We start from the raw sequence: 26,477 nt of genomic DNA, 5'->3' as shown, positions 1-26,477 counted from the left end.
ACGGCAAGGTCCATGGTTCATGGGGGGAGGAGCATCCCATAGAGTGTGGTATTGAAGACCTAACTGTAAGTCGAAGGAACCCTGCCAAAATATGTGCGGGCAATGTTGGACAACTGAATGTGACAATGAAAGTGGCAGTCTTTTCAGTTTATTCATTATTCCTTCATATTTGTTGCTCTACATCGACTACCCCCTGGGATGCCTATTCTTGTTTCAGCTCTGCTATGTCCAAATCCATGATACCACGCCACATTACCACATCCGTGCTTTAGATGAGGGAGTTGCGCATCTCAACAACAATATCATATTCACCTAGTTTGTGTGATTTCTTTAGAAGTTCCACATGCTTTGCCCTGTTAGTTTTGGCCAACAAGCAGCAATCACACTGTCGTTTTATAAATTTTAAAGTGCCAGCAAGTCCTTCCAAACCCTTATGGATATAGAAGAGGGCAGTTTTTCAAACGTTGTCTCCTTCCTCCATCACCAGAAACATATTGTGATTTCTGACCCCATGAGCAACTCTTACTAAAGTCTAACTGATTCTTAGTATCATGAGGGCTAACCTCCCATTCCTTTGGATGAATGGGTGTGAGTGCTTCTGGGTGATACACCCCTCCCGCTAGGATGGGAAGAAGATTTTGAGGGTTCCATCTAGATCCCCATGAGCAGCTGGGGAAATAATGCTCCACTCACACAGAGCCCTGCAAGCCTGATAAGCCTTATACAACTGGGGTGTGGCAGGTTCTCCAGAGGTTGCCCACCAATGACTGTTCAACCTAAACTGCCAGGGATCTCATTAAGGCCTTGAGACTGACTTTTTATATATATCATCCTTGCAATCCAGGCGGTCAAGCCAAGACCCCTGTTCCCTATGACACATAATGTTCTACCATCACGCAACGTTCCACCATCATGCTGCACAGTGGTCACTGGAGCATGCCCAGAGCTTCCAGTGATGGAGGACTGGTGGTGATAAGTCCCCAGAAACCCTGGAGTGGTCAAGCCCATACTCAGCAAATGAATGCTGAGGCCCTGAGGTCTCGGTACATTTATCTATTTCATCTTTTGCACCAGCTATTCAGTATTGTCTAAGCTTCTGATGCCTATGAAAGCATATGTTCCTGTATACATCTCTAGCTACTTGATAAGCAGTTGCAGTTTAAACATTTATGACTGGACTCACTGGTATGTTCTGCTTATAAAGTTCTGAAAAGAAAAGATTATATTACGAGGGTTGTACCAAAAGTAAGGTTCTCAATGAGCTACAGCCTAGACGGAAATGCTAGGCTAAATCTGACAACAGTGCCGTGCGCAGTGCTCAACCCACTCTTGAGCCCGCCCATCTGTGATTCACTACGTCGCTCAGAGTTGGCTTGACAGCAGCTGGAGATGGAAGTATTGATCACCGCTCACACCAGGAGTGAGATTTGAGCAGTAATCCAGTTTCTCCATGCAAGGAAGTTACCGCTATGGAGATTCATCAGCAACCGTCTGAAATCTATGGTGAAGAGTGCATGTCTGTTCAGCACATCTGCAAATGGTGTAGGGCTTTTTTTCTGAGGGTCGCATGGATGTTCACGATAAAAAAGGGAGTGGAAGACTGCCGGTTTCGGATGCGACTGTCCAGAAGATAAGCAGTGAATTGCTCGAAGATCGGAGGGTCACTGGGGGTGAACTTGAAGCTTCCCACAGCACAATTGAAAGAACTTTAATTGAAAACATTGGGTTATTGCAAGATGTGTGCTTGCTGAGTCCCCCGGATGCTGACTGATGGACACAAGGAGCAATGCCTTGACTGTGCTCGCAAGTTTCTTCAACAATGTGAGGGGGGAGGCAACAAGGTGAAGTTATTGGACTCAATCATCATGGAAGATGAAATGTGGGTGTTTCATTACACCCCCAAAACAAAACAACAATCTCGTCAGTGGTGTCACTCTGGTTCACCACCACCAAAGATGTTCAAAGAAACGCACTTGGGAGGAAAGGTTAGGGCGACTGTGTTTTGGGATCAGAAGGGCGTACTTCTCATTGATTTCAACCTGGGATGACAATAAATTCAGAGAGATATTGTGAAACACTGATCAAACTCCAGCGAGCAATCCACAATCGCCAGAGAGGACGACTGACAGAGGGAGTAGTGCTTCTTCACGACAACACTCAACCCCATGTCACTTGTCAATCACAGGAGCTTTTGCAGAAATTTAAGTGCACTGGTATGCCCTATCCCCAGTACAGCCCGGACTTAGCCCCCAGTGATTCTCTCCTCTTCCTCTAGCTAAAGGAACACTTAGATCGCAAACACTTCAAGAATGATGATGAAGTCTGAGCAGAAGTCACACACTTCCTCAATAGATTGGCAGGAGACTTGTTCAACTTAGGATTACAAAAGCTGGAGCACTGTCTTCAAAAGTAAGTCATAAAAAATGGAAACTGTGTTGAAAAACAGACATAAGTGTAAGCTTTTCAATGAAGTATAAATTAATTTAAAAAAAAATGGGAACCTTACTTTTGGTACAACCCTCGTAGATTAGATTCAGTTTTTGTTCTAGACTGTCCTGACAACTACTAAGCAAAAACGTTTTCAAAAACTGTTATAATAACCTAGCAAACAAACATTAAGAAGTAATTAACTCTAGCAAAATCACACCAAGCATTTGTAAACAGGCCAAAAACCAGTTTCTTCCTTTTGGGGATAACATGTATGTTCCTGTAAGTAATATGCTGCAGCAAAATTCTGTCAGCTGCAGATGACTTAACTGTACCAAAATATTATATGTAGTGCAGATGACGTATAACTACATGAACAGTAAGTGTTATTATGGTACACAATTTGTTAAAATATTGTGAATATAATAGCCATAAAACCAAATTTGACTATTACTTGATAGTAAATAAAACAAACCCATTGTTGATGGTAAAATTTATCAAAACAGGTATGGGTGAAAAGGAAAAAAAACTGTGTTTGTTCAAGACATAATCCCATTCCAAAAGAGATTTACTTGAAAGCAAACAGAACAGAAGTGAGCTTTAACCTCAAGATGAATATGTATATTTACGTTTTTTAAGAATGGTTTATATCATTCTGTTATATAGTGCTCTACAAAGTATCAGGAAATTCAAATAGCAATAAAAATGTTATTTCACTATAAAATGTAATTCAGCCACCTATTGGACTATACATAGACTCTCACCTTAACTTTGCAGCCTTCACACGGCTGGAAACACCGACGATGACACACGTGTCCACATGCCATTGTGCGTTTGCAGTCTTTGTCACATTTCACTTCAGATGGATCAGTACTACAACGTATCTTATGGGTGTGTCCACAGCTCAGCTGCACTTGGATTTCTACAGCACACTCTCCACAGTCCTCATAACATCTTTTGTTGCACTTGTGATTCCTTTTGCAACCAGAATTACTTTTTTCACACTGTTTATAGCATTTGTACTGTAAAGGAAATTAACTAATGAACATGACCAAAAACTAAAGAGGTTTCATAAATGTAGAAAAAATAAAACTGTCATATTTTAATATAGTGATTTCTAGAAACCTAACTACATATTAAAAAATGGTCTTGGAAATCACTATGATAATTTCATTATTACAGCACAGTTACTTGTGAAGTGTCCCGATGGATACAGCATTAGTATTTATCTACAATGCAAGCATTCAGTTCTGAGAAAGCAAAACTGAATCAACGGGACTTCATTAACTAGTAAGTTCATTAACTAGTAAGTGTGCCGTATCCAGGTCATTTGTTGTAACTGACTGAGTAATACCCATTACAGAAATTAGAATGAAAATAAAGTTATTTTCAAGTATCAAATCACAACCTAAAACTGAAACGATTGAAATATGGCTAAGAGGGCTGACAGTCGTAACAGGCAACTAATTGTCTCCATTTCTAGGATATTTATATTGTAGCAGCTATTGCTGTGAATTGTTTCGCACAATAAAATGCCCCTAATGAAATGATCACTCAACAGAAATTGAGAAAATATGAATGATGGTTAGCACATTTGCTCACTTATCGGACCACAGTTTCCTGACCTTTTAAGTGAGCATACGATTATCATATTTGATTATTCCCCAATAAAATGTCCTAGTACTTTTAATGAGTTAAGGTCCTCAGATAATAGTAAGACTTTTGGTAGGAGATGGGCCATGTCCTACAGTAACATTCTAAAGCCTTAAATCTGTTAGATATAAGAAAGAGTTGAGGAAGGGCTGGCAGTTAGTTGTTCTGTTAACTGATGAAGCGCACTGACAGTTGCAAAGCCTTGAATCTGTTAGTATATTAAGAATTTGAGAGAGTGAAAGCTGTCAGTTGATTAGTCGGCTGACACTGCCAGTTCTTCTGTGACATAACAAGCAGATGAGACTAACAACAGTTACACGAAGTCAGTTTTCTAGAAATATGTTGAGAAGTGACATATCTGACTCAGCACGTGATGAGATCACCTTCACAATGACCACAATGATGTAAAGTTCTCGGCTAATTTGAATGAAGATTTTCAAAATCTAGTGTACACCAATGAACTAGAACAACATGTGTTCTCCAATTTGCTGAAGTTCATGTATCTAACTGGCTGAGCCACAGAACCATACTTTCCCCAATATTTAACCCTTTGGCTGCTGCAGCTGCACATCTGGCTGGCCATGTCAAGCATACCCTTGAGGTCACCTAATTCATTTACCTGCACTAATAGCCATCTCTACGGACTGCTGTCTGTGCCTGAGCTCTTCACTTGGCCGACCTCGTCCTATGCTGGGTATATGGCACCAGGGCGGTCACAACTCACTGGCAGTCTCAGTGTAATCACCGACATTACAAATAAGCACAGTGTATCTGGATGCTTATTCCATAGCTTTGAATCTGGAGATGCTTGACAGACACAATGTACACTGAAACTGTTTATGCTGCTAACATGTAAATCCTCACCAAAGGATTTCTTTGTTGTAATTAGTTCTTGCGAAACATCATAAGGTCTCTGCATACATCAGAGCTTTATTTGACATATTGATACTTAAGATAGTTAATTATCAGCTTTTTGTATGTAAATTATGATGTAAATACTGGAGAATCCATAACGATCAGTAACGTTCATCTGTTAGCGCAATAATTCACCCGCAAACAACTATTGAGGGAAGTTTTTTGATGCTGGGACACACTTTTGAAGCTAATCACTATATTTTGAGCTCATTAACCCAATAAATTATCCCCAGGGAAACTTCAAAATCAAATAGTCAACGTTTTTAAGTTATTTTTATATGGGACACAATTGTAATTATAAAATAGAAATAAATGATGACGTATAAATTTTGTTTCAGAATTCGATAGGGAAATACTAAAGTTTATACACTACCTAATTAAACACCACCTTTAATTCCTAATGACTTTTTGTGCATCAGAAAACTCAACTGACCATTGTCTAATGAAATTAACCTTCATTTTATATTTGTCTCACTACATTTCAAAAATGGCTTACCCAATTTGGATGATTCTTCCTTCCTTTCTTCTTTTTTTTTGCATTCGTAATTATTAAGGCAAGATTTGTTTGAATGAAAAGTTTGAAAAAGTTACCTGTAAAATTGGAAAGTTCTAGAAATACTGAAAGAGGTTTTTTCTATGGGATTTTCACAATTGAAACAAATAATTCTTTTTTTCATTTTGTTCATTATGGTACTGGACTTGAAGTATGCAGTCTGCGTTTGTCGGCACAGACTGGATGTTTCACATGTTCATACATAAGGTGCTTGTCAGCACAGTAACTCACTTGTACAGGCTCTTTAAGCTCAGATAATTATTTGTTTTTATTTATTTTTATTTATTTATATGCACTGTTATATTTCCCATTCTTCTTTCTCATACGAGCTTTGAACCGGCAATGGTGAAGTTATTTTTGTACATTTTTATTTTTTAAATTTTTAAATAATTTTTTCAGATGTAAGGGATGAATTTCATATTCCAGATGTACCAACTTGGCTAAAGTTCTGTGTGAGGTATGCTACAACACACTAGCGTATACTGCATATTTTGTTTCTTGGCACACATTCTGTTTTGAGCAGACTGTACATCTATGCCATAGTCTGCATTTCTTGGACTGATCACTTGGAATGACATTTGGAAAGTGCCTTCCAGTAAAGAACAAATGGTTCTCATGATCAGATCATCTTCTTTTCTTATATATTATTTGTTCAGTACCAAATTTTCCACAAGTTTTGTACCAGACATAAATGGAAATCTGCTAATGGTATTTTTCTTCCTGTAACTGATCTATGAAGGGTGCGAGCATTCGAAACACAATGGTCCACAACATCAAAAAAAACCTTTTTGTATAATTTTAACACATTTATGCAAATTCCAACTGCGCTTAAAAGGATGTCAGAGTGGTCTTCTGCGTCCATACTTGCACTCTAGTCAACAACAAGTTGAGGCCTCATTACTTTCACACCAGTCATCCTGTTTTCTTTTCTGTGTAACACATTTCTGTGGTGCTACAGGTAGTCAACATCAACATTTCACTCTTGTTCCACCACTTGATGGCAAGCATTGTGTCAGTTGATATAAATTCGACTTTTCCTCGTTTAAATTTCTTCTATATCTTCAGCAAATTGCGCTTCCTGTTACATACAGTACCGCAGGCTGCTATTCTGTGGTTTTACAACAGAGGAACAAGTCATACAATTGTCAACAAAGGACTTGTATACCAATTGTCAACAAAAAGAGTATGTCCACGTTCACAGTATGGCTTCATTAATGTTGTCGTTATACTGCCGGATTTCCACAAATTATGGACTTCAATTTCTGTTGTTGTTCCTGTGTATACAGTGAAATCCAAGACATATCCCGTTTTACAGTAGCATAACACAAATTGCTTGATTCCAAATCTACTTCATGTCAAAGTAATAAATTGTTTAGAAGTGATCTTTAAACAACCATAAGTTCTAATCAACACGGGCATTTTGTATGGATTAAACACACTGTGGAATGCCACACGAACTGCATCAATTATTTTCCTAATTTTAAACACACTGTCATCTCCACGTTTGGCAGAATTATCACTAAAATGCAACATTCTCAAAAGGAACATAAATTTGCCAAGAATTGGAGTGCTCCGAAGTACATCTCTGGACCAATTTTCCCATATTCTCAACTTTTTAACACAGGCCAAGAGAAGCCAAATACCAATGAAGCAATACAGTTCCTTAAAACCATTATCTTTCCAGATGGTCAGTCGAGAATGAACTGAGTCCGAAGTATTTGCCATGGTGAAAGTATAAAATCACTTTGTTTTAAGTGCTATAAATTTCATCAGATTTTCTAATTGAAGTGGTATGAAAACTCAGGTGCTAGTTGGCAATTATGTATTGAGGATGAGTTATCAAATGCATGCAATGCTGGACTGAAATCACAATTTTGCCAATCAAATTTGTCACTTGAGGTGTGGACTTCTGCGGATCAATTCATCTTCACTTTCAGAATCTGGTCAGCTCTACTAGGTGAATGTGGACACACATTACTATGATATTCTTCTGAAGAATCATTAAAATCACTACAGTTTTGAAGGTGCCACACTGACTGTCACTGTCACCACTTGTGAGTATATACAGTATCTCTTCATCAGTGCAACCACACCAATGTGCTCCCTAAAAATCCTGATGAATAGACAGAAAGCTAACAACACACACACAACACACACACACACACACACACACACACACACACACACACACAGGCAGAATGCAGATGATCACATGAACCAGCCAGCATGAATGTCAAACAGCAACAGTGAAACTTGAAACTTCCTGGCAGATTAAGCCATGTCTCTGCAATATCTTTTCTTTCAGGAGTGCTAGTTCTGCAAGATTCGCAGGAGAGCTTCTGCAAGGTTTGGAAGGTAGGAGACGAGGTACAAGCAGAAGTAATGCTGTGAGGACGGGGCGTGAGTCGTGCTTGAGTAGCTCAGTTGGTAGAGCACTTGCCCACGAAAGGCAAAGGTCCTGACTTCGGGTCTCGGTCCGGCACACAGTTTTAATCTGCCAGGAAGTTTCATATCAGCGCACACTCCGCTGTAGAGTGAAAATTGCATTCTAGCAACAGTGAAATCCGACAGAAATACTGCTGAAAGCTAAACAACACCACAGAAGCAGAATACAGATGATCACATGAACCAGATAGCACAAAAGTCAAACAGCAATTGCTGGAAATGTTGCTGACTGGCTATAGATGTCTGCAGAACCATAAGTAGTGGAACTAGCTGATGGTAGAAGCCATCACTGGGATTAAGGTACTGGCCAGGCCAAGATGATGAATGGCATCTGTAGCACGCATGGGAAATACCACTGCAGTGGCTAACGATGTCTGCAGCCCTTGCAGAATGGTGGGCCCTGGCAGGATTTCCCATCTGCAGCACTCAAAGGGTTAATCTAGAAACACCTGTAACATCATAAACTGCATTTATGCATTGACAGGATCTTACTTCTCCATAGTAACTGACACTGACACAGAGCAAGCAATGCATTACCCTTTGGGATCTCTCGCCTAAACACAACTAACTGAGGTTTCCTACCAATATAAGCTGTCTTTATTCCCTCGATTCCATTCATAGTTCCTTTCATGTTTAAGCACCTTAAGTTTCTGGTAATACATGACACTAAACAAGGTCAAACTTCTCAAGTGGTTAGTTCTATCTGGACAGCCACAGTTTCGGACATAGTCAGCCTTATCTGGTTTAATCCTAAGTATCAAGTGGAAACAACATGTACTTAAAAAGTGGGAGAGGGGAGTAAAGGTGTCAGACACTTACAACATATTTTTCGGGTAGAGCTGCACTTGGGTTTTCAAATTGTATTAAAGATGAGCAACCAGATAGTAATCAATAAAACCCTCCAGCAGACATTTCCATTCATTACAGTTTTCAGTTACACATGCATTCACATTACCCCTGCATGTTTTCTAATTTTACGTGCTCAAATTCTGACAGATTGTCATCTCTGGCTTTTCTTGCCTCTTCAAACCAGGGAAGAATTTCCTTCATCCATGTATCAAATATTCAGCTGCTTACATATCCTGGTCACCTGCATTTTGTTTTCATTACAGTCACAATTATGTTTTTGATTCCACTCTGTTTCCTCATACATTTGTATGTTCTCCTGTTTCCCCTTGTAATTCCTGACAAATACCGCACCATGCCTCATAGAGCAACCCACAATTTTTAAATGGTTTTCACAATTAAAAATTTATACTACATGAGCATATCTTAACTGACACATCAAATACATCAAAAGATTAAATTTGAAAAATATATCTAGTTTACCAAAAGCACTTCATATTATTTCAAATACATCAAAAGGTTAAATTTGAAAAATATATTTAATTTACCAAAACTACTTCATATCCTTTTATTTCTTTTGCTGTTGGAACTGAAAGACATCACATGGTTTTATTTTCACATAGTTAATTTGCATGATTTTCTTCCCAATAGGTTAGGTTAGACAGTATCTTTATGGTACATGGTCGAGTCACATTCATGTGAACACTGCCTATTGTGGCAATAACTGTTCTGAATGTATCACGGAATGTAACTGCGTCATCCGAAGCAGCACCTCCGCGAATCTCAATTGAGCTAGAACTGACCACCTTGTGCAACTACTAAGACTGACGATACTCTAATCCATCTCCCCTAAATTTATGATGTCCAGAAGTTAACTGGAGACAGGAATACTTACTTTTCTTCAAACTGGCTGAACACTACATTCACACATGCAAGGAATTAACCCAAAACTATAACATTATGAATAATCACCCATTAGCTCAAATCAAACAGATTAGCACCGATAAAATATTCTCCTAAACAAATTGGACAACTCATGATGAGTTTATACCTAAAAATGCAATGGCAGTTAATGCACAGCACACAAAATCCATTGGCAGAGCACAATAACTCACATCAGATCAAATGCGAAACAAAAAACACGCAAATGTAGCTAAACACTTACAAAATATATAAACAAAGAAATATTGGCAGTTAAAACTAAATGAAAGGGACTACAACTGTTTTAACTTTCACCTCCTTAGTACTGACAGAAATTGTCTGCAAAAATACGGACTATGACATAAGCCAATGAGTTTGCAAAATTGTTATGATTATAGAAAGAAATAAGTTTATGAACGAAATCAGGTTTTAACTACTGTTCTGAACATTATTATTGAATGAGAAATCAAACAAAATTCCAATATGCAAAATTAATCACCATGAAAAATTTCTCTTGCTTATGCATACCGAGCTTTTACAGCACGATTTGAATAATATTGTTTGTGCTTTCCCTCAGTCAATGTTCTTTCAAAACACTTTCCACTTAGCTGATGCTGTCGGCGAGTTGTCAGCATCCGCCTCGTTAGTCCATGATCATTGAGTATGTAATCCTATAAGTGGCATTGCCTCACTGAGCTCCTGGATCAGGGGCACCTGTTACAAATCTAACAGGAATGCTTGATGATTGCAGAATTAATTCCAATTTGTGTATCTAAATGCTGTGACAAACATAAGACTTTTTTCTTCCCATTAATGCATAACATAACCTGATGTCATAATGTTTGTTACATACATTAGCCACAGTTTGCAGATGTATGGTTTACAATTGTGCTGCATTACTTTTCACAGTATGTCTATACGTATTACGAAAGTAAATCAAGTCGATTGTACTATAAATCATTAGTCTGTTGTTCAAACAGAACAATAAGTACTGTGCGCAACTGTCTACACAATCACTTCAATTATGCAGCAATCAGCACATCATATATTCACAGTTAAGTTCTTCACATCAATATAACATCTGTTCAAAATATTCTGGAACTTGGCCCACAAAATTTTACTACACTTACCTTTTACTTATTGTGCGTGGTCTCCTTCAAACTACTCTCTTCCTCAATTGATACATCACTCCCAATGCTGTTTTCATTTCCGGAATCAGTCTTGATATGGCTCTTGCTGGACTGCGCGAAGCGCCGGCTGTGAATTTTCTTTTATCTTGTCTATCATTGCAAATCTCCATTCTTTCAATGGGGTTATCAACTTTAGAAATAAAAAAGGTCTGCAGAGAAAAAGTCTGGAGAGAATGAAGGATGAGGCAGTACAGTGATTTCGTTTTTTGTGCAATAGTCACGAACCAACAGGGAGGAACGTGTGGATGCGTTATTGTTATGTAAAGTCATGAATTGTGTCACCGCATTTCAGGCCATTTCCTTCTCACATTTTCTCAAAGGCTTTGATTAACAACTTATCCCTGTCATACGAATTTATGATGTACTAATCCTTCAAAGTCAAACAAAACTATCAGCATGACTTTGACATTTCACCTGACCTGATGAGCTTTTTTTTTGTCTTGGAGAACCTTTCCTGACCCATTGTGGTGCTTGAACTTTGGTCTCAACACATTAACTGTATATCCACATCGTATTACCAGTTATTATTCTCTTAAGGAACTTATCATTCGCATTTGCATGATCCAAAAGCTGTTCACAGATTGTGAGGTGAAGGTCTTTCTGGTCTTGACTGATGAGCAGTGAAATGAACTTTGCGGCAGCACGATGCATTTCAAGATGCTGTGTCAGGATTTCATGATTTGATCCAATTGAAAGGTTACATTCTTCTGCAATCTCTCGGATAGTCAATCTTCAATTGGCACCCACAATTTCATTGATGTTCCTCACATGAGCATCATTGGTAGACATCGAAGGGTGTCCTGAATGAGGATCACCTTTAACTTCCGTCTGGCCATCTTTTAACTGTGTGAACCATTCGTAGCACCAAGTATGGCATAAGCACACATCACCATAGGCTTCCTGCATCATTTATTATGTTTCTGTAAAGGTTTTCTCGAGATTCATGCAAAATTTAATGCAGTTGAATTGCTCCTCTAACTCTGCCATCTCGAAATTCGTAAACTTTGTGATACAATTTTCTAGTCAATACAGCACTGAACAATGCACTAAACAGTTTGTGCTTTCTACAGTCAAAAACAGTATCTTTATGGCATGCAGAAGCTTGCCGGTCTGCATATCAAAGTTGTATATTTAATGAGTCAAAATACAGTTCCTGCAAATGAGCAACATGACACGTAAAGTAACTAGTTGCTTAATCATGATACACATTTAGCACTCTCCAAACACTGACATTTTTCACTAGCCACGAAAACAATATGTAGCAGTATTATGCGGCACAACAATCAACTCCAGTCTCTTCTTCTCACTCCTAACTCTTTGTTGATGCCTTCTATTTCTACTTCTCATATGATTCCGCTTCACATAACATTTTCAAAAATTCTGATCATACTGATTAACAGCTTGATACAAAATCACAGTTTCATACTGTGTCCACAGAAAATGAACTCAAATAATACATTAACAGATAAGAAAGTATACAACATCAGAACAATTGAAAATGGCTATCAGATTCTTAACAACTACATTATGGAAACAGAAACATAATTATACAAAGAATTACATTTACAAAACTCATTCTGAAATAACCTTTTTCATGTATGAGAAAAATAAAGCAGGAAAGAAGTAAAAGAAAATATTGTGAAATACAAAAAAAAAATGTATATCTGCCTGTAATCTTATCTTCACAATATGTTCGATTTCAGCGTGCCGTAACCCGACACAGACAGCACGTGGAAACTCTTGACACTGGAGGGCATATAAATCCTGTTGGGGTGATGCGGAAAACATTTCAGTTGCTGTCACGAAGCAGAAATGGAGCAATTTATCTGACATCCAAAAGGACATGATCATTGGCTTTTGGGCCTAGGATGGTAGCATTTGCAAAACAGCGAAGCTTGTAAACTGCTTGGTGCAACCATGGTTAAAGTATACCATGTATGGTAAAATGCCGCTATTCAAAAACAGCACCAAAGCAACTGTGGTGCATCATGGACCACCAATGAAAGGACTGAACAACGATTGTGGAGAAGTGCACAGGCAAACAGAATTCAACTATTGGGCAACTGATGACGCAGATGAATCAAGGGGGCTACCAACAGTGTTTCCTCGATGATCATTCTACAAATGTTGCTGTGTATGGCCTTCCGGCTGGTTCATGCAGCGATGCTGACTGCTGTTCAAGGGTGTCAAAGGCTGCAATTTTCATGCCCATAACACAATTGGATTTCGTTTGGAGAGTGGCACCAGGCGGCCTTTTCAGAAGAATCACGTTTTATGCTTCACTGGACAGATGGCCGTTGGTGTGTATGGCCCTGTGACAATTGTCCTAAAGGTCCAGGCCAGAGGAGGGAGTGTTAAGGTTTGCAGAATGTTTTGGTGGCATTCCCTGAGTGATCTTGTCATTTTGGAAGGCAAAATGGATTAACAGAAGTATGCATCTACCCTTGGGGACCACATTCACCCATACATGCAGTTTGTATTTTCTTCGGCTGGATGGCATCTACCAGCATGACAATGCAACGAGTCACACATCTCGCAGTGTATGTGCGTGGTTCAAAGAGCAGCAGGATGAGCTTACTGTAATCCCTTGGCCACCATACTCCCTGGATTAAAACCCAATCACGAATCTGTGGGACCACGTCAATTAGGCTGTTTGCACCACGGATCCTCCACCAAGAAACCTGGCACAGCTGGCCATGGTGCTGGAATTACCATGGCTCCACATACCTATTGGCACCTAGCAGAATCTCTCTGACACTCTAACTAGATGTCCACACTACAGAGGTGGGTGTTCAGTATTGACAGTTGTTCACATTCATGTCACTGGACCATGTACTGAAACTGATTTTCAGGTCTACACTAACACCTGTTCTATTAACTTCCTTAATTTCTTGTAATTTATCTCCACTACAGGCAAACAGTACACTGTTATCAGCAAGATGAAGGCAGTTCAGATATATTCCACCTTCATTTATCCACGTTAAGAAACTGAAAACTTCCTCTAAGAACACAGAGAGTAGTTGTTCTGGGATTATGAAATCTCATAGGAGGACTCTTCTCTAAATTTTGAATTTCGCACTATTCTGAAAAACTCTAAATGCAATCTGTGACACTGATATATCTACTCATCAGTACACTAACTTATGTTGAATGAGTGCCTTGTCTGTGAAAAATTGTCAGTACAGATTTGGTTGAAAATGAGTCTAAAGCTTTTTCAAAATCTATAAATCCAACAAAAGTCAAAATTCATATTCACTGCATTGTTCTCTGGCTGTGTGAGACTTGCAGATTGCCAATAGTGCTATATACACTTCTAAATCCAGCTTAATCCTCTCCCTGACTGTAACTTTTTCCTCATTGCTTGGTGATAAATATTATGGAATACTTTGTACATTAAAAATACTTGACTGATAAATCCATGTTTGTTGAGAAAATCAGTTCTCTTCCGGCAGTCACTTCAAGCAGATGATCACCAGTAATACTATGCCATCATCTTTTTTATTGTGACTGCAGTGGAGTCAAAATACTCAGCTGGACTCTGCTGAATATCTTGTATTGCCCTGGTGTACAGCCACTGACTCTTGTCAGCAGTGCTCAACTTCAGGCGATGTCTCAGACATTGAGAGGGAATGAGATTTTCCATGATTTTATCGTAATAATTCTGGTTAAAGTTAGTTGGCTGGTTGGAAAGTCCTGTACCACACTTGTCTATAAATGAACAAGCATGATGAATTTTGAATTAGTGGAAATTTGGTTGGAAGTTAGGTAAGATCATCATCTCAATAATTAAAGTTATATTTGTTTAGTATCAATGTTACTCCAGGTTGTTTGGTTTGCCTTTTTCAGGTGTTCCTTTTGGGCTTGGGTGGTGATGAGAGTAGTCGAGCTGTGTCTGATGTCATCACAAGTACAGGAAAGAGACCTCCACTCTGTAACGCTGCACACTGCTCCTAGGAATATCGACGACTGAATGTCCGATGGGCATTTAAACAGATAGTTGCTTTTAATGGCACTTGTTTTATCACTTAAATGTTACACTCATTCCAAGTAAGAGTCAATGTACATGAGAGAAGAATAAATTATATGTTTCTCTTCAAGTTATTTATATTACACTGCTGCAACGTCAATGGAAAAATGCTCTTGTGTTAGCTCACTCAAATAGTTGTTTTATAACTGAGTGAAGTCTATGACAAGAAATGAATCTAAAAACTTCATTTGTCATTTATTTTTATAAAAAGATTATATGCACTGTGTTTTGCGTGTATTAATTTGTATTGGAGACATTTCAGGGTGGCAAGGTGGTCACATATCATCCAAATCTCCACTGTCACCAGTTGCCACAACAATGCCTACAGCAGCAGTACCTATCACACTTCACCAGCAAGATTCAACAGCAGCAGAAGGAGCATTCACCTTATCTCCTCAGTCACCAGATGCCACAACAGTGCCTCCACACACCATAACAGCAGTTCCATCAATTCCTGTAGTAGCAGCCTCATCTACAATATCATCACAAGGAGGGAAGAGTAGGCATACAATAGTAGATGTGCTACCACTTCAAGAGAACAGTTTTTTAGTAAAAGGCAACAAGAGGCAGAAATCCAAAAGGTAAGCCCTGAAAAAGGTTTGAAAACCAATAACCATAGTGTTCAGTGTGTTAGCAATAAGACCATGGATCTTAAAATATGTTACCGTAATGTTCAAGGACTGAAAGATAAAGAACTTATCATAAATGAGTTTTTGGTTTTGATAACCAATTTGATATTTTTTGTCTGAGTGAACACTGGGCTAATGAGAATGAACTTGAAGTTGCCAAATTTGACAATTTTAGTATAGTAAATAGGAAAGAGCACATTACAGGTGGTGTGGCAATTTATTCTAACCAGTCACTCAATTGTACAATAACTAAACTAGACCTAAATTCCTTGTGTGATGAACAGCACTTTGAAGTTACAGGTATAATCATTAATAGTCATAAGCTAATAGTAGTATCCATGTACAGATCACCAAAGGGAAGCATTAACATATTTTTAGAAAAAATGGACATGCTATTGAGTGAATTAAGTAATATTAAAGGGCTACACTATGATATTGCAATTGGAGGTGATTTGAATGCTGATTGTGATGTTACTAAATGCAAGGGTAGTGTTGCAGATCTGGAAAACTTACTAAGACAATACAATTTACATCACGTTAATAACACGCCCACAAGAAACAAAGCATGTTTAGATAACATCTTTGTAAGCTTCAAGTCCATTGAAAACACATGCGAAGTTGTAGTGTTCCCATTCTCTGATCATGACTCTGTATCTCTAAATTATGCAAGTAAAATTCCCCTCAATAGGAGCAATGCACATAGACCTATCCCAGCAGTTGTGATTACCAGACCCATAACTAAGGGTAAAATTAACACATTTCGTAATTTCCTTGCTGACAGAGACTGGTTTGGCCATTGTGGTGTCGATGGACATTACAAATCAAGTAGTGACCTGCCAGCCAAAATAATATTTGATAGATTTTTTAATGCATTCTTGACCCTATTTAACTATAGTATTCCCATAAAGAAAATCAAAATCCAGATCCCAAAACAGACAAAATATATGGTACACTAAACAGCTGACAGACCTAAGGAAACAAGTTTTGTTACTGTACAACATATACAATAGTATGAAGTCTGACTGTGCCAATCAGCCTATGTGGAATGCAGGAATGAATACAAAAAAGCCATCCTGCAAGCCAAAAAAACCTACAATGCCAACAGCATACATAATTCCATCAATAAATGCAAAATCGCTTGGAAAGTAATTAACAGTGCTGCCACAGATACTAAAAAAGACAAAATTAGTATCCCACCACAAACACTCAATGAGTTTTTTATTAATTCAGTGAAAGAAATAGGAGACACAATTATCAAACCAGACCCATCAGAGTTACTCTTGCAAAATTGGGGTAGACAGTCACTAAATACAAGCATGCTAACCTTCTCCGAAGTAACGCCTAGACATGTACAAGGGGTCATAAAACAACTGAAATCATCTGATAGCTTAGATATATATGGCATATCATGCAACCTGCTAAAAAAAGTGTATGATTGCATTCTGTACCCTTTAACCCATTGCATAAACAAGTGCTTACTTGAGGGATATTTTCCTGCTGAGTTAAAACTGTCTAAGGTCGTCCCAGTATACAAAAAGGGAGATACAGACTCTCCATCTAGTTACAGGCCTATTTAAATAGTACCCGCATTCTCCAAGGTAATAGAATGCATCATGTACCAACAATTATCATCTCACTTTGAGAATCTATGAATAATTAATGCTACACAATGCAGGTTTAGGAAGAATCTGTCAACCATTGATGCAATCAACACGGTAGTCAGTTACATCCTCAAAGTTTTTGAGAACAAAGGCTTTGCTCAGGTCTCATTCTGTGATCTAAGCAAGGGCTTCGACTGTGTCGAGCACACGTCACTACTAGAGAAACTAGAATTCTATGGCATCAAAGGAAACAGTCTCAGACTATTAAAAGCTTATCTCAACAACCGTAAATAGGTAGTTTGTGTTGGTACGAAAATGTCAAACATAGAAAATGTTAAAGTAGGTTTGCCTCAGGGATCTGTACTGGGGCCCTTCCTGTTTCTGATAATGATCAATGACCTCCCCTCGTTTATTAGATCTACCACTGTATTGTATGCAGATGATATGACTTTTCTTCATAGCAGTAACAATCTTAATGATCTTAAAACCTGTGCTGAAAACACACTCACTCATGCAGCATATTGGTTCAGAGCAAATCGTTTCCTGCTACATGAAAATAAAACTCAGCAGATAATCTTCACTCTAAGAGACAAGTCACTATCTGATGACCCTAGTTCTGTTAAATTCCTGGCAGTTTATTTAGACGAAAAGTTATCCTGGGGCCAACATGTAAACTATATTAGTAGTAAGCTATTTAGAGAATTTTATTTATTAAGACAACTCAGAAATTGTGTACCTGAAACATACATCAGATCATCTTATTTTGCATTTTTCCAAAGTATAATATCCTATGGTATTATCTTGTGGGGTAACTGTAGTCATATACATGACATCCTATTATTGCAGAAGAAAGCCATTAGGATAATTACAAATTCTTCACATAAGGTTCACTGCAAACCCTTATTTACTAAACAAAAAATTATGACTGTAATAAACCTCTATATATACAATGTCTTAATCTTTACGAAGAAGAACCTACAAGATGTGATACGTAGAGAAAATGTACATTGTTACAACACAAGAAGCATCAAACACATATACACGCCTTACCACAGACTATCAAAATCAATAAATAGCTATGAAGTCACAGGGCACAAACTATTTAATAAGCTGCCACATGCCATACAGGATCTTCCTGAACATACATTCAAAGAAAGACTGCATGAATGGTTTATTGCCCACCCCTTCTATGATATCAATGAATTCTTCAACTGTAAAATGCAGTAATCCAACAGATGACACACTGTACATTTATTGTAAAATAAGCTAAAATATTTCAGTAGTCAATACCTTATCACAGTGTATTATAAATTGTAACTTCATTTGACGTTGTCAATTGCTGTAATGGCCTAAAGACAATAAAATCTTTATTATTATCATAAGACAGCTGTGAGCTTCATGGTTGATACAGAGTTGCCAGTTCTCTGACTGACCTATCTTTTAAGATCTCCACAACAATGATCAAAATTCCACAGATACAGATAATGGAGAAAGGGAATAGACACATTTTAATGTTTTAGGATGCTCTCATGAAATGTCTTAGCATAGCCTATAAGCAACAGGATGTTGACACAAGAGCACAAGTGCCAGTACAGAAAGTAAGATACAGAATACCCCAGTATTCTTGAGCAAGAAGGGACAAACTTCCCAACTGACATACTATGAGACTTTTTCATTTACTAAAGACAGAAGATTCAACCTAGTGCATACCATCCGTAGACAAATGCAGCACTCAAAAGAATACACAGAACACTAACACAATATCGATATCTTTATGAGGGAACTAAACAGAAAAACTTGGTTGAATGGGACAATTTTGTCTACAGCATCACACCACATTCTTTGACTAGGGTTACCCCATTTTAGATATTTTCCGAGAGGGTATGCAATATTCCCGGGATCCTACAGGAGGATCTGGCCAAAGTGCAGAATACAGTGCTTACTTAATGTAGCTCAAGGAGGGAATGTGTCAGATGCATCAAATGGCAAGGAATGTTAATAAGGAATATAAGGGAAGAATAAAGAATACTATGATCACACATAAAACATCAAAATTTTTAGGACAGAAGACAGAGCATTATTAATAGCAAAAGTGTGACACAAGGGTGGTTATAAGTTATCAAGCCCCTGGAGGAACCTTTTCATGTCGTGGCGAATCAAGGACCAAATACAGAGCTCCAATCAGCAAATAAAAATTTATAATGATGCATGGACACAAATGAAAGGAGTTCTTTCCACTTCAGGCATGTGAGGCTGCGATAAAATCAAGTTGATGTGTTCTGCCATACAGAGGTGAAAGAATGGGCTAATTTTTTTCTTAAATCTCCTTAAGGCCACATAAAAGATTAATAGAGACTGATACTAAGTGAGCTAACTGGAAAACACACACTTCCATCTATGAATCAGTATCCATCAGCAGCCTCACAACCATACAAGTGATTATTATACATATGAAACACAGCTTCCAGTGCAGAAAGTTACAAGAAGAGAAGTATTATGATCATATGCATGTGAATTGTGATCTGGCTCATGGAAAAATCTCACAAGAAGTGCAACATCCTAAGCCAAATTCTTCCACACCACAGATCTTTGTCACAGGATCTACAGGATCGAAGATGAAAGAGAGAAAAGATGTACCTATATATTGTGCATCTCTACTTTTACATCTACACCCATAGCCAGCAAACTACCAAAGCGCATGGCATTCACTTATAGAGTGTAGGAAGAACAACTGTTTGAATGCCTCTGTCTGTGCTGTAATTACTGTATTCTAACCTTGCCTTCACAATCCCCCTTAGGGGTTTAGAGTATATTCCTAGAGTCATCATTTAAAGCTGGTTCTTGAAACTTTGTTACTAGAATTTCTCAGAATAGTTTATGTCTATCTTCAAGAGTCTTCCATTTCAGTTCCTTCAGTATCTCAGTGACACTCTGCCAGGGACCAAACAAACCTGTGACCATTCGTGGTGCCCTTCTCTGTACATGTTCAATATTCTCTATTAGTCCTATTTGGTATGGGTCCCACACAATGGAGTAATATTCTAGAACCGTTTGCACAAGTGATCTGTAAGTAATCTCCTTTGAGGACTGATTGCATTTCCCCAGTATTCTACCACTAAACTTAAGTCTTCTACCTGATTTACCCGCAAATGAGCCTATGTGATTATTCCATTCCATATCCCTGCAAACTGTTACAAGCAGGTATTTGTATTGAGTTGGCCGATTCAAACTGTGACTCACTGATATTATAGTCACAGAATACTACAATTTTTCCATTTTCTGAAGTGCACAATTTTACATTTCTGAACATTTTTAGCAAGTTTCCGATCTATCACCACTTTGAAATCTTATCACGATCTCAATGAATATTTATGCAGTTTCTTTCAGACAGTACTTCATCAGAGATAACTGCATCATCTGCAAAAAGCCTGAGGTTATTATTAATGTTGTCTGCAAGGTCATTGACATACAAAATGAAAAGCAAGCATCCCAACATACCTTCCTGGGGCACACCCGAAGGTACTTCTACTTGTGATTATGAATTTCCATCCACAATGACAAGCTGTTTCCTCCCTATCAAAAAGTTCTCAATCCAGTCACAAATTTCACTTGATACCTCATATGACCGTACTTTTGACAATAAGTGTAATTGTGGTACTGACTCAAATGCTTTACAGAAATCAAGAAATACTACTTTTTGCTTGCACCTATGTGAGACAGTAATGCAGATTTGGGGACAAGAGATAATATACTTAGCAAATAGCTTTGTACACAAACAGATACCACCACATGGCTCTGGAACATAAATTAAGAAACCAAATTAGAGGCATCGGAACTTGGGTAAAGAGACCCACTTGCAGCTGGTATTGTGTAATCCCTATAGCAATGGGGCTGCTGGTTCATGATCTTGAAGCAGTAGTGACAATGTAACCATGGCCAACACACTGCAGTGAGATATGACTTGTCAATTTAAAAATAATAACCACATGCAATGAAACATGCAGTGTAGGCTGTTGCTGTGGTACACTCACTCAAAAGCTGTCTGCCAGTTTAAGATACTGTCAGCACACTTTGGCAAATCAAACATGGTTTTCTGGATGCTTAGAAACATTGTCTTTTCAACTGTCATTAGTTTGACATCAGTTACTGAAAACAAGTTTTCTATTAGAAAATTGATCATGATCAATTTCTTAAATTCTTACAAAACTCAAGTTTTGAACTGACATTGAAGAAATGTGGAAGGCAGTATGTGAATCATATTTTATATTGGAAAACTTCATGTTGTTAAGTTTTTGTGTCCCAAGTTTGTCATGTATTTAATCAATGAAACATAAGAAGCCAAAGTTAAAATTTCATTCGCAGTGTGATTTTTTATGGTTGTTTTGCCTCAATTTATGTAGCATTGTTAGCCCATATTAGAAATTAGACCACTGTTCTGTAAAGATTTTAAAACATTGTTTTGAATGGATATACTTGTTCTTCAGAGCTACTGTGTATAACATTTCAACCTCATTACATGTTTACGAGTTACAAGAATCTGTAGTTTACATTTTTTTGTGCCGTGATTTACATGCCCAACTTCCATTCAAATTATCTAGCATTTTAGCCTGCACTGGATAATCAAATACACTGTGTTTTGTGGTTAAAACAATGATTTCAAATTTTTGACCTCTTTACAAACTCTTCAACTTCATGCTAAACATAATCAGTTCAGGAAAGTAGCAGATAAATGAAAATTTGTATTTGAGACCCTTGTGTTGTTAGGTTACTGAATTTCTGATCAACAGTAGGAAGCAAGAAGTTGCTTAAAACATCAATGTAGGCCTGTGCTGTGATAGTCACACACAAAACAACAAGGGGTGCAAGCCCCCTCCATGAAAAACATGACCACACCATAACACCACTGCCGCCGAATTCTACTGTTGACACTACACACGCTGGCAGATGACGTTCACTGGTCATTCGCAATACCCACACCTTGCCATCTGATTGCCACATTGTATACTGTGATTCGTCACTTCACACAAAGTTTTTCAATCATCCAATATTTATGCCCTTGACACCAAGCGAGGTGTCATTTGGCATTTACCGGCATGATGTGTGGCTTATGAGCAGCCGCTTGACTATGAAATCCAAGTTTTGTCACCACCAGCCTAACTGTCATAGTATTCGCAGTGGATTCTGATGCAGTCTGGAATTCCTTTGTGATGGTCTGGACAGATGTCTGACTATTACAAATTATGACCCTCTTCAACTGTCGGCGGTCTCTGTCCAGTAAACAGACGAGGTTGTATTGTACGCTTTTGTGGTGTACAGTGGACCTAGTGATGTTTAGGAGTGTGCAAGTCTTGTGCAGAGACATATGAGATAAGTGACACCCAATCACCTGACCACATTTGAAGTCCAAGAGCCTTGCGGAGCGCCCCATTCTGCTCTCTCACGGTGTTGAATGACTGCTGAGGTCACTGATATGGAGTATCTGGCAGTAGATGGCAGCACAATGCACCTAATATGGAAAACATTTGTTTTTTGGGATGTCTGGATACTTTTGATCACATAGTGTGTATACCAAGTTTCACAATCAATGTATCTTTAGTCCCCGAGACAGAAGAAGCGAAACTTCAGCATTCTTTTGAGTGTAAATTTTTTCGGGTGACTTTGCCTCAAATTTTTTCACTGAATATTGATCGTAAAATTCTTTTCATTATTATTCTTATAAGAATGCACAAAGTTGTACAAGATGGCCAAATTTAATTTCTTTCAACAAAATATTGCCTGAGATACAACAGCTCAAAGTTGACAGAAATTCACACTCACTATGCACAAAGTTGCCCATGAAGTCAAGCAAACGACTGTGTCTCAGACAGTATTGTTTTGACAAATGTTAAACTTTTGCGATGTTCATTTTTGGGACATGTGCCAATGTTCACATAATATTTCAATGGAATCTGAGATGGTGAAGCTGGAATGCAGTGGTGAGTTGATATGGAATGACCCATCAAGGATACTGTACAGTATTGTGGATCATTTCTACTCCCCTTCTTGTAAACGAGTGTGATCTTTGCGTTCTTCCAACTACTGGGCACAGTTTTTTGTTCAAGGAATCTACGAAAGATATAGTTAGAAGAGGGGGCTAACTCAGCCACAAATTCAACATAGAATGTGACAGGAATTCTGGTTGGCCTTGGAGCTTTGTTCAATTTTAACAATTTCAGCTGTTTCTCAACACCACTGACACTAGTACTGATTTCACTCATCCTTTCAGTGGTATGAGGATTAAATTTTGGCTGTTCTCCTGGGCTGTCCTTTGTAAAGTGACATTTGAAAATGGAGATATGCATTTTAGCTTCAGCTTTGGTAGCCTCAATTTCAATTCCTGTCTCATTCGCTACAGATTGGACATTCACACTGATGCCATTAACAGCCTTTACACATGACCACAATTTCTTTTGGTTCTGTGACAGATCATTTGACAATATTCTGCTACTGTAGTCATTTAAGTCTTCACACACTGCTCTCTTGGCAGTCAAATGTGTTTCATTCGACATCTCTCTATCTATAGCTCTATGCTTTGTTTTACATCCATTATGCAGTTGTCTTACTTCTTTAGAAATTTCGTTAGAGTGACAGTGAGATTGTAACATGTCACCAATAAAATGAAATATTCCACATCCTTGGCCGACAAAAGATGTTGATGGTTAAGATAGTTAGTGATAGGATGTACCCCATTTTTGGGAGGTTTTTGATAGTTTGTGCAGATCACAGTTGTACCGATCTTGTGCTATCGGTGATGAGGGCTGCAGACTGAAGAGCATGGAGTTTATGTGACCTCCATGATGTCAAATGAATCATTGACAAAAAGACAGTTGAAGCTCAGATTTTATTGTAATAATTGGTTAGAGTCTCTCGTGAGATGCATTCATGAAAACACATAACCAGAATTTTGTGCCTTAATTGTCAATCACTTAGAAGAAGTTAAAATTGTATGTAATAATAAATACACTGAGATCAACCAGGATGTTTAATTCCACTAGATAGAAGAAAAATTCTTTGACAACATTGACGATGTGGATTGTAAACCACGGGGGAGAAGCTTGTTCATAATCAACGGCACTGTGTAGAATCACTCTTGCAGCATTGATATTGCGTGGCAACCAAAGGGCACTCCTGTCACCCCTATTAGAAAAATAAAACGAAACATTTCATTTGGTAACTTCAGTGAAGAATGTGAGGATAAGGTGTAAAGAAAGAGACGAAAAGAAGGTTTTAAGTGACAATTTCATGAAAATATCAGAATATACATTTTTGTCAAGGACAACAAGAGTTCAGAGTAGAAAGTCTAGCATTCCACAAGCTATGCAGTTGTATTCAAATTATTCAAATATTAAAGAACAAGACATCTGTGTTTGACTTGAGAAAAAGAAGAAATGTTTGGATAATTGGAGGATATAAATTGTGGTTGTCTTGAGTAACAGAGTCAACCATTACATTATTGTGCATGTTTACGAAAGTGTAGACAATAGTCACACACTGACAATTCAAGTTTCAACAAAGAATTTATATTGTAGTCCTACAAGAAGACTACCAATTTTATAACAACTGATAGACCTCAAGAGAGCAGTTCAACTTAGCGTGCAGTTAACGGTGCCACACAGTTACATGTCACTGGCCACATCACAGTAGATGAGCAGCAGCCTGCTACAGCTGACTGATGAGATATGTCCACTGAATACCAGCACCTCAAGTGCGGCTGACAGCAGCATGCAGTTATGGTGTCTCGTGAGCTGTACTAACCATAAATTTGTGACACAAACATATGATTTTTCATAGTGGTCATTGGTAACGAGGGACATAGATGAACTATGTTTAAAATTATAAAATTTGTGACAACTGCTAACTAGTGGCAAATTCAGACTTATAATTTTTGTAATGTTTTGTGCCAGTCACCACACATAAAATGGCACCTGAGACACAAGGAATAGATATGGCAGCTTTAGTGCTGAATTTCAAGTGAACGGAAGTGTGTAGGGCACAAGGGGATAGAATTAAAGCAGAATTAGCTGTGCATAAAATACAACATGAAGCTAATAATACTAAAAAACGGTAATACTAAGTATAATAATAACACAGAGAAATAAAATTTCTGTGTTAGAACAATTAATCACTAATTTACTCTAGAAGTTACAAAAATAAATAAATTATCAGTGTTATTTAGTTCACGAAGAAGCTGCAAACATTTTACAGATATTCATTAAAAGTTAAAAACAGTAAACAAGAAAATCTCAGGTACTAAAGAAAGGGTAGCTATACTCTAACAACGTACAGTATTCAACGAAACTTTCAATCCTTATACGACATTACCTGCTTTGGAGGGACGATTGTACGAGTTCATAGAACAAAAAGTACAAGAAAAAATTGATTCCGCTAGTTCTACACCAACTTCTACTAGCAAGTCAAATTATAATTAACAAGAGTTTCTCACATAGGAAGAAGTGAGACATGTAGCTATATCAAATACCACCCGAAATCCAACCCATGTGAATGGGTAATGAAACAACTGGGAAAAATATGTAGAACATATTGTTTAGAAAAACATACTACATGGACACAACTAATTCCTGAATTTCAGGTGAGAATAAATTAATTACCACACATGGCTATTGGAGTATATCTAGCAAAAATAATGAATATAACTTTTGTTGGAGAACCATTTCTGAAATAATTTAAGTGGCCCTCTACACCTAAAGAAAATTTGAAAGACATAAGACACTAGAACTGCGTTCACATGGACATACACATATTAGAGTACACAAATTTAATACTATGTGAGAGTACACAAATTTAATGCTGAAGCACATACTCCAATGTTTAATACTGATGAGTTAGTGCTTGTTCAATCTCATCATCACAGTTGCAATATAAAGAACAAAACTAATAATTTTTTTCCAAACTATTGTGGACCATACATGATAGTTTGTATACCACAATCTTGCCACAACAGGCGAAGATATGATAAAATGGTTTAAGTCCTTAGGAGAACCTGAATCCTAAGCAAGTTCGGCAAGGTGCCATCTGACAGGCCCTGAGTTAACTGTTATATAGTTCACGTTTTCATTTTCTGTTGACCAGTTTTTTCTATCTTTTTCTATCCTATAATTTTTCGAAAAAAGTTCTCTCCTGCTACCCTGTCTTAGAATTAGGTGTATGGAACACCTACTTATAATATTTATACATATAGTGTACGACAGTACACATAGCTACTCATATACT

General features: G+C 37.8%; 1 protein-coding gene across 2 annotated transcripts in view; it reads right to left on the bottom strand.

The window, feature by feature from the left end:
- The window catches only part of LOC126336770 (NFX1-type zinc finger-containing protein 1-like), a 448,808-nt gene that overhangs the window by 143,657 nt on the left and 278,674 nt on the right, over window positions 1–26,477 (bottom strand). For both annotated transcript variants that reach the window (XM_050000781.1, XM_050000782.1), the window contains one exon: window positions 3,192–3,449. In XM_050000781.1, the coding sequence (XP_049856738.1) occupies window positions 3,192–3,449 (258 nt within the window). The remainder of the gene's footprint in view (window positions 1–3,191; window positions 3,450–26,477) is intronic.

The sequence above is a fragment of the Schistocerca gregaria genome, chromosome 2 (genome assembly GCF_023897955.1).
Source record: "Schistocerca gregaria isolate iqSchGreg1 chromosome 2, iqSchGreg1.2, whole genome shotgun sequence".
In the NCBI taxonomy this organism is placed as follows: domain Eukaryota; kingdom Metazoa; phylum Arthropoda; class Insecta; order Orthoptera; family Acrididae; genus Schistocerca; species Schistocerca gregaria.
The sequence above is the reverse complement of the archived record's forward strand: the minus strand, read 5'-3'. Positions and strand labels throughout refer to the sequence as shown.